General features: G+C 46.3%; 3 protein-coding genes across 3 annotated transcripts; 1 reads left to right on the top strand and 2 right to left on the bottom strand.

The window, feature by feature from the left end:
- The first annotated feature begins 292 nt into the window (after window positions 1-292).
- On the top strand, window positions 293-1552 carry LOC117903829 (nucleoporin Nup35). The gene is made up of 2 exons (XM_034816281.1): window positions 293-555; window positions 615-1552. The coding sequence occupies exons 1-2, from the start codon at window positions 405-407 to the stop codon at window positions 1415-1417; spliced, it is 954 nt and encodes a 317-aa protein (XP_034672172.1). The 5' UTR covers window positions 293-404; the 3' UTR covers window positions 1418-1552.
- On the bottom strand, window positions 1468-2708 carry LOC117903830 (glucose-induced degradation protein 8-B homolog). The gene is made up of 2 exons (XM_034816282.1): window positions 2379-2708; window positions 1468-2220 (listed from the first exon to the last, which is right to left on the bottom strand). Exons 1-2 carry the CDS (start codon window positions 2494-2496, stop codon window positions 1661-1663), a joined length of 678 nt encoding a protein of 225 aa, XP_034672173.1. The 5' UTR covers window positions 2497-2708; the 3' UTR covers window positions 1468-1660.
- A 532-nt stretch (window positions 2709-3240) lies between these two features.
- On the bottom strand, window positions 3241-5842 carry LOC117903832 (inhibitor of growth protein 3). The gene is made up of 2 exons (XM_034816283.1): window positions 5647-5842; window positions 3241-5544 (listed from the first exon to the last, which is right to left on the bottom strand). The coding sequence occupies exons 1-2, from the start codon at window positions 5744-5746 to the stop codon at window positions 3374-3376; spliced, it is 2271 nt and encodes a 756-aa protein (XP_034672174.1). The 5' UTR covers window positions 5747-5842; the 3' UTR covers window positions 3241-3373.
- Window positions 5843-12962: the final 7120 nt, after the last annotated feature.

Raw genomic sequence — 12962 nt, forward strand, 5'->3', positions numbered from 1 at the left:
TCGATTTTGATGTTCTATTTTATATTACTAGCGCAAAAAGTTTTTCACCACTGAAACAATAATTATTTTCGTTTGAAGAATTAATTTGACGTATTTTAAATACTAATTTTTGTTGGTTTGTATACCTTATGACCTTATATTTTAAAAATTTGTGTTTGAATTTTTAAAATATCCCGCTGGAAAATTGAAATCCCTCTCACACTCATTTATGCGTCAAATGTATGAGAGCTCATACAGACTCTTTACATCGATAGCTGGATTTATTTGAAGCGATATCGGCCACGAACAATGCTTGTTCGCTCTGTGCTGCCTATCGATACATTTGATACATCAAACAATTGCCAGATCAACTTTGTAAATTCTTTCGTTGTTTGTTTTTTTGTGTTATCTCGCCAAGCCGCAAAATGGAACCCATGACTCTGGGTAGTCCCGTGAACAGCCCCAACAGCAGCCAGGGCCAGTACCTGCCCCCGTTCCTGATGGGCGATCCTCAGGCCATGACGCCGCACAAGAACACGCTCTCCCCGAAGCCGGGACGCTACAACGTTAGTTTTGGTAAGCGCTCGATAATAATTGCCAGCATTGCAGCACATCCCAACCAGTTGCTCTTGCAGCCACATCACCCACCGGCTCATCCGCTCACGACTTTAACCGCTCCGGGATCAGCACGTTCTTCGGCCCTGGTGGCGGTCCGCATGGGTCCGGTGGCCATGGCCACAGCCCTGCCAATGTGTCGCTGTCGGGTGTCAGCAGCCACAACCACCAGACAGGGCCACCCACCCAGGGGCTATTCGAGTCGCTGCGTGAGCAGCAGAACAACACACCGCAGCGCCATCATCTGAGCATGCTGAATCAGTCGCAGAATCTGAATCTCAGCCTCAACCAGAGCCACCAGAATCACAACCAGAGCTACCTCATCAACGACCCGTATGCGCCCAATACGCCACGCCCACGCTCACGGCTCGGTGACTTTTGGGTAACCATTTTCGGCTATGTGCCCGGCAGCAGCTCCATGGTGCTGCAGCACTTCACGCTCTGCGGCACCATAGTGCAGGTGTCGCATGCCCCCAAGAACGGCAACTGGATGCACGTGCGCTTCTCCTCGCGCATCGAGAGCGACAAGGCACTGAACTTCAATCAAAAGATCATCGGCGGCAATGTCATGGTGGGCGTCGCACGCTGCACCGACAAATCCATCGTCGACAAGGAGAACAACTGCAACGAGTCCTCAGCGACGTCGCCGTCCTTCGGCGAGCAGAGTCTACTGCAGAGTCCACACACGCCAAAAATTCGTCCATTTGTGCAGCAGTCCTACAAGTTGGCACAAAACGATGCCAAAGTGGTACCGGCCACGGATATGCCCACCAAGAGCACCGGCCTGGTGGACAAGGCATTGGATATGCTCTTTGGTTGGTGATTGCTGCTCCCTCCTGCACAGCCCCGCCGCAACACTGGAGTTTTTGTCGTTTTGGGTGGCCCAGAGATGGCTTTTTCCTTTAACTTATTTACTTCTTAAACACTGCATAAATCCTACACTGCATACATACATACATTTCATATTATAAAAAAAAACAAAGAATGAGAAAGGATACAATAGAAGTGAGTGATCCTTAGAGGGGTAGGGGTAAGGGTAGGGGTACGGGTACGGGGGGAATGGTCTCTACTTTGGCTCAAGTTGCGCCGTCTCGAGGTTCTTCATCTTCGGATAGCTTATGGAGCGACTGTCGAGCTTGGACTGTGCCCAGAGTATAACCTTCAGCAGGAACATCATCTTGGGCGTGGAATCCTCGCTGTGTTCGCAACGCAAAATTGCCGAATTGAGCTCGCTGGCAATCTTCTGGCGATACGATTGCTCCAGCAAGTCGGCAAACGGACTCTCCTGGGGCTTCTCGAACGCGAGCAGGGCCAGCGTGCGCTCCAGCTCGAACATGGCCTCCTCGCCGGACTCGGAGAGCTTGCTCTGGGCAAAGGCCAGGGCCTCCTCCACCTTGCCGGCGCGTATCAGTTCGATTAGTTGCAGCTGCTGCAAGTGAAAGAACAAGTAGCGATCGCCGCCGAGCAGCTCCGGATGCAGTTGATTCACCAGGTGGGTGGCCTCCTCCACACGGCCCGCCTGCACCGCTTCGCGTATGAGGATGCGGTCGTCGAGGCTGTTTAGCTCCACGCTCGGCTCGAGGTCGGCTTCGTGTTGGAACTTCTCGGCAGCCTCCTTGAAGCCCTCTGTGAAAACGGTAAACGGTGAACGAAACGAAACGGGAACAAAACGGGAATAATCGATGCAACAGCGAACAGAGGGACGTATGCATGTGTGTGTGAGTGTATGTGTGGGCGGGCTGGATGTATGTGGGACTTTTTTGGATGCGCAATTTCTCGCTTACCAGTGACAAGGTAGTTCATAATCAGGCGATTCATGTCCGCCTGCTTAAAGGGGAACTGCTCGAGACGCTGCAGCCATTCCTCCTTGCTGATGCTTTCGGTTTTCTCATTGTAGCTCATTTTGTTTGCTTTTTTGTTGTGTGTTTGGTGCACAAGTTTCTCAGGCCCCGTTGGCTGTATGCGACGAGACGCCCACTCCTGCTGCTGCTGCTGCACTTCACTGTTGTTGGGACAGGACGAAAAGCTCGGAAAAGCGACCAGTGACCAGTGATAGTGAAAATTTTCGTTTGTGCCGTAAAGTAGTGGGTGGGGGTTGCAACTTGCAGCAGTGTGACCGCGGACTTGCTGACCAAATATACCGCACGACCCTCAAAAATATAGCGAAGTTTACCTTTTCATTTTCAAAATGCACCGTAAAAGACAAGAATTTGCCTCCATTTTGATGTTCCATGTAATATTACCAGCTATTTAAGATTCCCAGCGCTAAAACTATAAATTTAACCGATTCATTGAACAATTCTGCAACAGATTGGCTCGATTTCATGACTTCCTTTTATTGGATTGTCTACAAAATTCTATGCGGAAAAGAGAGAAAATCTCCCAGAGGGAAAATTGAAAAGAACAGGCGTGTGGGAGTTTTTATACCCTATATTTTTTAAATTACCTCAAAGACTGAATTTAATAGATTGAATTTAATCTAAACTCATTTTCGAAGCTGAAATACTCCGAAACGTATATCATATACCGTAAATGGTCACCCTGGTTGCAATCAAAACAAACACAAAAGAAACCTAGGTCATGGCTGGCACTGCGCATGCCTATCGATAGCTTTCGATTGTTGGGCGTCAAAGATTCGTTTGCATATTTGAGGTTTGTTGTATTCTATTTGTATGTATTTTGTAAGTTATTATTCTCTGGGTAGACATTGTTAATTGGATACTCGCTAGCGTCGCAGCCACCCTCTACCACGGAAGGGCGCCAGCAACCGGAGTCAGCCTCAGTTCTTGCGATTGCCCCTCCGCCGCATGGTGGCGGTGCACTTGGGGCAGAACCACTTGCCCTTCGGCGGCTGCGTAATGCCCACGCACGGATAGTGGAACCACTCGAACGGACAGGCATCATTGTCGCAGGCCACCATATCGCCATAGGACACCTGATTGCAGGTGCAGTAGCGCGGCTCATTCGGATCGTACGACCATTCGCCCTCGTTCGGCTGCTCCAGCACGATGCCCATCTCGCCAATGTTCAGATTTGAGCCCGGCACCAGCGCTGTGGGCGTCAGGCCAATGGTCGCTCCCACAGTGCCCACATTGCCGGCCATTGTGGTGGTGGTCACCACATGATTGGCGCCGCTCATGCCGCCAGCGGCCGTGCTCAAAGCCTGTGTGCCATGCGACATGCCCATGCCGCTCATATTGGCGCCGGCAGCGGCGGCGGCGGCGGCAGCAGCTGCCGCACCACTCGACAGCATGTCTACAGAGTCCACGCTCAGGGAGGAGGACGACGAGGCAATGGAGTTGCCCGAGGAGGAGCCCGCCAGTGCCGATTGTACAGCAATCGCCGCGGGCATTGTCGCAATGCTGGCGCTTAGCTTCTTCTTGCTCTGCTTCTTGTCCTGATGATGATGGTGATGATGGTGGTGGCTGCTGCTGCCGCTCCCATGGCTGCTGTGGTGACTGTGGTGGCTGCTGCTGCCGTGATGCTGCTGCTGCTGTTGCTGCTGCTGCTGCTGATGGTGGTGATGCGTTGCGGCGGCGCTTCCTGCTCCTGCTGCTCCTCCTCCACCGCCTGCCGTGACCAGTGTCGATGCTGTGCCCACTGTTGCGCCTCCAGTTTGCAGCGAACTCTGCCCGGCATTCGACCAGAAGTCGGTGGTGGTGCCAGCTCCATGGATGGCCTCGTAGCTGGCCTTCAAGCTCGCCGTGCGTCGCCCCTGCTGCATCTGCTGTGTGGCGACAATGGCCTGGCTGGCGGCCGCAGCAATGGCACTGGATGCCGCCGTTCCGCCGCCCAATTGCTGCAGATTGTACGTCACAGTGGTGTTGTTCGACGCGTGCGAGCCGTGCCCGTGCCCATGGCCATGGCCATGGCTGTGGCTGTGCGTCTGGCCGTGTCCATGCCCGTGCCCATGGCTGTGGCTGTGTCCGTGGCTGTGGCCATGGCTGGGTGCTGCTGCCACGCCTGTGGATGATAGCGCAGCTGCCACGGCCACCGCCGAGCTGTTGAGCACGCTGTGACCCGAGTGTCCTGCGTGTCCCGCGTGCTGGCTGAGGTTCGTTGGCAGCTGACGTACCACGGAGGCGTTGCCTACCAGCGAGCTGTTGCCCAACCCACTGCTGGCGGGACCAACCACACCCACGCCTCCGACGCCACCGGTCACGCCCCCCACGGCCACTGGCAGCGTGAGATGGGTGGCGGCGATGCTGTTGGTCACGTGATTGCTCGCGGCCGCTGCATGTGCGGGATGTACGGCCAAACCAGCGGCGGCTGCTGCTGCCGCTGCTGCTGCTGCCGCAGAGACTGCGGAGGATGAGGATGAGGCTGAGGCAGCGGCGCCTGCGTTCACGGTGGGCAGCGAATGATTCAGATTTGCCCGCTTCTCCTGCACGGGCACAGTGCAAATGGTCTCGCGCCGCTTCTCCAGCTTGCGATGCCGCTGACTGCTGCTCAGATGGGATCCGGCCAGGCTGGTGGTGAGAGCGCCGCCTGTGACGCCACCGCCGCCGGGAGTGCTCGGCAGGCCGAGATTTGTGGGGCCCGTGCCAATGCTGCCTGTGCTGGTGATGATGCCGGCGGCGCTGTTGATGGAACTGGCGCCGTAGTAGCGATTCTCCTTCTGGTTCATGCTCAACAGCAGGGCAGTGGCGGCCGTGGAGTTGCCGTCGAGCTCGAGGGAGCGTCGCTCCAGGATCTCGGTGATGCCGTTGTTGTCCGCCTCCAGTTCGCACTTGAACTTGAAGAGTTCGCTGTCCAGGCGGCGCAGGTAGCGCTCCACCAGCTCGTGTATCTGTGTGGCAATGGCCACCTTCTCGTCCGCATCTTCCATCACTTTGAAGTACTCGGCCCGCAGGCTGTGGAACTCCGTGTCCATGGACTCGTGCTGCAGCTCGTCGCGCTTGCACTGCTTGAAGAACAAATGCGACTTCTTGTCCAGCGAGTCCATGTTGTCTGTTGTGCAGAAAAATGAAATTAGCTTCAAAAGTGTTTTCATTTGTTTTTGGGGTGTGTTCCCAGGGTGTGGGGGTGGCACTCTGGCACTCAGGCACTCACTCTGCACGGCCAGATCAAGCTCTCGCATTTCGGTGAAACGGTCCCGCAGCTCCTGTGGCAGATGCTCTATCATCTCCAGGTAGTCCTCCAGGTAGAGCATGATGCTTGTTTACTTTATTTAACACGCCCAAATACAAATTTATTCGATTTTTCTTTTTGCAGACAATGGTAAGCAGAGTCACCGCGGAATAGTCGATAAAGTACACCGTGAGGCTCCCGGAAATATACCGAAATATACTTTTTTCTTTTTGTAAATATACCGTGAATGTACGATTTAGATTTAAACATCAAACCGTATGGTTAGACCTAAATTTTATCTTTGTTATTAGGTATTAAGAATTCTTAGCAACCTAAATAAATATTCTCAGACTAACACAAGAAATATGAGATATGCACCGCTGACCCAAATAAATATTCAAGTGCATGCACATGCATGCACATAATCATGTTACACAGTCATAAATTACATGCAAGATAATCTGCAGTTGGAAAAAAGGTCACACCATCTGCAGGAGATTAGTTTTACGACAGTGATAAAAATATCTTAGACCTGACCCACGGACCTTTGCACCCGGACCCATGCAGTGAAGGTCATAAATAAATATTTCCATACCCACTTATTATTAGATCTAATTACACAAGCCTATGATCCTAAGTAAACAAGTGTACTACTAGAAATTGTATATAAACCTCACATTTTACCAAATAAAATCAGTACGAAAGAAAACTCTGACGTATTCACATCTCCGAAGCCCAATTTGTTCAAGTACCGATTGCGGCGACCTTTTGTTACTGGTACATGAACCGGTGGCATACACATTTCTATTTTCAGCATACGATTGTCATATTGACAATCACCAGAACCAAGTGAATCTACATCAACAGATTCATTTGTTTCGTACATTTGGTGACCCCCGACTTTTGGACATCTAACCGTTCATCTGGAGTATTGTTCCCGATTTTGGAACTTGGATTTATTTGAAAAATCCTGCATAATTGGTCAACTTGGCGACCAATTTTACATCATCAATCACCATTTGGTGACGCCCCACTTTTGGACATTTTAACCGTTCATCTGGAGTATTGTTCCCGATTTTGGAACTTGGATTTATTTGGAAAATCCTGCATAATTGGTCAACTTGGCGACCAATTTTACATCATCAATCACAGTTGTGATTTTTTTTTATTACCTTCTGTGAAGAATAAAAAATTAGCTGGATTTATTTAAATCTACCCAAACCGATACAGTCAACTTGGCGACTACGGTTGGATTCAAAATATATTCCACATTGTCATTAAAGTTATTTGTTAGTCTACTTTGACCATTTTTTGGTTGTGAGTAGAGGCACAGCCTGTCATAACGACAAACAAATTACCTCCATCGGGTCAAAGTAGTAAGACAAATAATAAAAAATGGCATCATCAAGCATCAATGTTATGCTGGACAGGCAATTGGCCACGGGCGAAGAAATCCAAAACATCGTAAGGAATTACAAAAAGGATGCCTCTGAAAGGAAACAGAAGGCTGAATATTTTCAAACTCGACTTGAGAGGTTAATGAATCTCTGGAAAACATTTTCAATTGAAGACACAAACATTCAAGAGATAATTCATGGCTCAAAATATGAGCACAATTATTTCACAAATAAATATTTTGAAAATATAAAAGAATTGGTCAACAAATACAACGACGAGTGGACCAAACAATTGTCTTCCTTGGAAATGCAGATAGATTCTGGATCAATTACCTCTATGGAAATTGAGTCTGAAATAGAACCCATGATCCGAGAGCAGAGGGTGCTGCTTGAAAGTCTACAGCGCATCATGAACAGAATGACAACTGAGACGCGAAAGGATTTCAAACCAATAATAATAAAATATTGGGATGAGATTAGAGCGATTCATGTCAGAATATATTCAAAATGCAATGATCCTGTGAAAATGGGATATAACATTAATAGTTATATTGCAGCTGAAGATGCAGTATTAACAATACAAACAATGACTGAATCAGACCCTGTTCAGCCATCACTCCATGCTCCACATATGCATAATGCATTACCCCTGCCAAAGGTTGCAATCCCCAAATTCGATGGAGACTACCTAAAGTGGCAACAATTTCATGACATTTTTAAGAAAATGATTCATGAAGCATCTGTACCCGTCATTCAAAAGATGTGGTATTTAAAAACCAATGTTACGGGAGGCAGAAAAATGTAATACGCCACCTTTCGTTAACAGAAGGAAATTACATGACAGCATGGAATATGTTACAAGAGCGCTTTAGCAACAAGAGAGTGCTCAGTAACACATTGATCCAAAAATTATTGGATCAACCAAGCATATCAAGTGATGCCAAATCAATTAAGGCATTACACGATAACGTAAAAGAAACTTTAGCAGCGCTAAAAAACATCGACATAGAAACGGATAAATGGGATCCGTTGCTTCTATGTTTTCTGACGAAGAAATTAGATCGTCAAACTCATACGTTGTATGAGCAATCGATACAGAATACGAAGGAACTACAGCCTTTGAGCGAATTCATGAAATTCCTCGAGCAAAGGTTTCTTACGTTGGAAGCCATTGGATGGGAAAAACCAAGGAAACCCATCACATGTGCCTCAGCAGGAGCTGAAAATCAGTATGTCTGCCATTTTTGTGAAAAACCAAATCACGCGATCTATAAATGCACACAGTTTTTAAAGAAAACGTCTGCAGATAGATTAAATTGGGTTCAAAAGAACCAACTGTGCGTTAAATGCTTCAAACGCGATCACACAGCAAAAAATTGCCAAAGAAGAGATTGTTTCAAATGCAACAAAGGGCACAACACTCTTCTTCATTTGGAAACTAAGTCCGAAGCCAAAATTGCAGCATCAGCAAATTGTGTACAAAATAATTATGTACTATTGGCTACCGCTCGAGTTCATATACAAGGCAACAATGGACAAATTGCTGAGTTCAGAGCATTGCTTGACTCAGGCTCACAAGTCAATGTAATCTCGGAAAGAGCATTGAAAATATTAGATCTGAAAGTGGAAAAATCAGATCTACAAATAAACGGAATTGGCGGACGAACACAAACTTCAAAAGCAAGAGTCAATGTTATGCTCAAATCAAGACATAACAAATTCAGTTCAAGACTAGAAGCAATTGTACTGCCACACATAGTCTCAGATCAGCCAGCACAGTCAATTAATACGACTCGTTGGAAGCTACCGGAAAACATAACGTTAGCTGATCCCAATTTCGACAAAGTTGGAAAAATAGACATTCTGTTGGGAGCAGAACACTACTTTGATATCATGCAAGACAAGCAGGTATCGATTGGAAGAGGATTGCCTAAACTAAAAAAAACCAAATTAGGATGGATTGTGGCTGGAAAGCTAAAAAGACGCTTCAAAAAAATCCGAGTACATGTGCAGTATTGACGGAAGAAGAAAAAGTCGATCAACAGATCGCAAAATTTTGGGAACTGGACTCATTTCCAAATAACAGAACATATTTTTCTCCACTAGAAAAACGATGTGAGCAGCATTTCTTACAAAATGTTCAGATGGCATCAGACAATAAACTCATCGTCCGATTGCCTTTTTTGGAAGACCCTTCATCCCTGGGGCAGAGTCGTGATCTAGCAACACGACGATTTTTTTGCCTAGAAAAGCGACTCGCTCGAGATCCGGAAACCAAGGCAAGCTACGTCTCATTTATGAAAGAATATGAGGCTCTTGGTCATATGAAGGAAATGCAGACAAAAGAAATAGCAAGATCACGCTATTTCATCCCACACCATTGCGTCGTAAAACCTGACAGCTCTACAACGAAGTTGAGAGTGGTTTTTGATGCGTCTGCAGTTACCTCGTCCGGAAAATCGCTCAACGACCTGATGCATAAAGGTCCAACTGTGCAAAACTCAATATTTTCAATATTGCTTCGGTTCAGGATGCACAGATATGTGTTTACTGCAGACATCGAAAAAATGTATCGTCAGATCTGGATCAATCCCGAGGACCAGTACTATCAGACAATAGTATGGCGCAATGATCCATCAGAAGATCTACGATACTATAGACTAAAAACAGTGACTTATGGAACAAAAGCGGCTCCATATTTAGCCACAAAAAGTCTACAATATCTCGCCCAAAGAGACAGAAAGGAATACCCGTTTGGAGCTGCTGCGTTGGAAAATGATTTTTATGTGGATGATTGCTTAACAGGAGCAGATTCCATACCAGAGGCCCTCCAGAGACAACAAGAGCTGAACAAACTACTGCATAATTCAGGGTTCAACTTAAGAAAATGGTGCACGAACAACGCTCACGTACTTCAAGGAATTCCAACGGAAGACATCACTTCAAGCGTACAATTGGATGATACTGCTTATGAAGAGTACAGCATAAAAACCCTGGGAATCACTTGGATGCCCAAATCTGACCAGTTCTGTGGAAGAACAGAAATTGCCACCAAGGATGTAATATCTAGAAGAGATGTCGTATCAGAGATCTTTAGGATTTTCGATCCACTTGGACTTTTCTCACCGGTGGTAATGAAGGCAAAGATCTTCATGCAACATCTCACAAAGGAAGGATTTGACTACAAAGAGGCGCTTCCAGTTCATCTCCAGGAGGAATGGAAAAGGTACAGGGAGGAGTTAAAAATATTAAACACCATAAAAAGTACCACGTCACATATACCAAGGAAAATTTCCGATAGCATCAGAAATACACACGTTTGTTGACGCATCGGAGAAAGCCTTTGGAGCTGCCGTATATATCCGAGCACTGCACAAGGATAAACGAGTAACAATTCAATTGTTATGTGCCAAATCACATTTAGCTCCTATAAATGCTTTAACATTACCTCGTCTGGAACTAAAGGCGGCTGTATTGGGTGCACAACTGACAGCTAAGGTAAAAGAAGATTTATCCATGGAGAACGCCACAACCTTTTGTGGTCTGATTCAAGGATTGTTTTGTCATGGATTAATTGTACAACATCCATTCGAGACAAATTCGTAGCTACAAGAATAGCTACAATTCATGAACTAACGATTCAAAGGCATTGGAGGCATGTTTCATCTGAAAATAATGCAGCGGATGCATTGTCTAGAGGAATGACGGCGATTAAATTCGCGGAAAATAGTATGTGGTTTTATGGCCCACTATTTCTTCATGGCCCACCATCTACATGGCCACCAGCATTTGTGGCGACAAAAGACGAAAGTATCAGTGCAAATCCCCAAAAAATGAGTCAGTCATCAATTATGACCATCACTCAGGAGGATGACATTATATACAAAATAAAGCACAACAACTCACACAACAAACTATTAAGAATAATTGCTTACATGATGCGTTTCCGAGGAAGGAAAACGTACACAAGCAATACCATTCAATTCAATGAGATGAAAGAAGCTCAGAAAATTGTCATTCGTAACATACAACAGAATGACTTCAAAGAGGACATACGTTACTTAACAAGACATAAGGAAACGCAAAAGGGAAGTTCGATTAACTCGCTTACCCCGTTTATGGATCAGGAAGGAATCTTACGAGTAGGTGGTCGACTGGAAGCAGCAAATATTTCATTTGACGCCAAACACCCAATGCTCCTACCTTACAACGATCCAATTGTCAAGTTGATCCTTGCTAAAATACACAAGGACAACATGCATTGTGGCCCCCAGGCATTGCTGACAGCATCACGACAACAATTCTGGATACTAAAAGGAAAAAACATGGCCAGAAGCATTGTGCAGAACTGTGTGAAATGCACAAGAGCCAAGCCCAAACTGCTAGAGCAGATTATGGGAAATCTGCCACCTCTTCGAGTCACCCAAGCAAGGCCATTCCTCAATTCTGGAGTTGATTACTGTGGGCCATTTAAAATCCACTATAAAATACGAGGAAAGAAGCCAAATATAGCTTACATAGCCATATTCTGTTGTTTCGCGACTAAAGCAGTACATTTAGAGCTAGTCAGCGATCTCACCACAGAAGCATTTTTAGCGGCACTCCGACGGTTTACTTCTCGTCGAGGAAAATGTCAAGTGCTCCATTGCGACAATGCTACGAATTTCGTAGGAGCCAGGAACAAACTTCAAGAATTAGAAGAGGCCATATTCTCAGAAAGGGCAAAGGAACAAATTGTACAGGAGTGCAACAACAAAGGAGTACAGTTCAAATTCATACCTCCTCGTGCACCACACTTCGGCGGTTTATGGGAAGCCGCAGTAAAATCTGCAAAACATCTGTTGTTAAAAAATGTGACGACGGCAAATTTAACATATGAGGAATTAGAAACGGTTATAGTCGAAATAGAAGCCATATTAAATTCTCGACCACTGACACCGTTATCTGACAACCCAAACGACATAACAGCGTTAACACCAGGGCACTTTCTGATAGGAGAGCCGTTAACCGCACAAGCTGACAGTGAGCCATCCCAGCAACCGAAGACGCTAGGTAATCGATGGCAAGCAGTGTCCAAATTAAAACACTCATTCTGGACGCAATGGTCCAATGAATACCTCCAACAACTACAGCAGCGTCAAAAGTGGAGGAAATCATCAGCAAACATTAAAGAAGGAACATTGGTAATACTAAAGGAGGACAATACACCGGTATTACAATGGCCACTTGGAAGAATCACTCAATTGTTTCATGGCAAGGACAATTTCGTACGAGTGGTTGAAGTAAAAACATCCAAGGGAATCTTTAAACGTGAGATTCAACATGTTGCTCCACTGTTCAATGAAGAGGAACCCACACATAAACATCCGATAGATGATCCATCTGAAAATGAAGAGTCATCTGAAGATAGACAGCCTAGAAAAAGGACACAGCCGAATAGACTGTCGCTAACCATGACAATGTTAGTCATATTGTTACTTTTACCGTTGGCAATGGCGCAGTCAATCAACATAACCCAGTTTGGTTCAAACCCGGGTATATACTTCGAAAAGGTAGGAACCAGCCAACTTGCGACAACTGACTGGACCATAATTGTCTATTACAACCTAAAGCCCTATTGGAAAGACATGAACACATTCACCATGGGTACTTCAAAAATTGACATCTATGCAAGCAACTTCAACAAGTAGACGCATGCACCAGTATGTATCAACATTTCAAACACATAGAAGAGGACCTGCAAGCTGAAAATGCGCTAATAGCAAGGACACGGAAACAAAGAGCTCCGCTGGACATCATTGGAAACATCGCAAGCAGTCTGTTTGGCGTATTAGACTCAACATATGCCCGTGAAATGTCGGAAACGATAGCAAAGGTTAAGGATAACGAGAACCACTTATT

The sequence above is a fragment of the Drosophila subobscura genome, chromosome A (assembly GCF_008121235.1).
Source record: "Drosophila subobscura isolate 14011-0131.10 chromosome A, UCBerk_Dsub_1.0, whole genome shotgun sequence".
Classification (NCBI taxonomy): domain Eukaryota; kingdom Metazoa; phylum Arthropoda; class Insecta; order Diptera; family Drosophilidae; genus Drosophila; species Drosophila subobscura.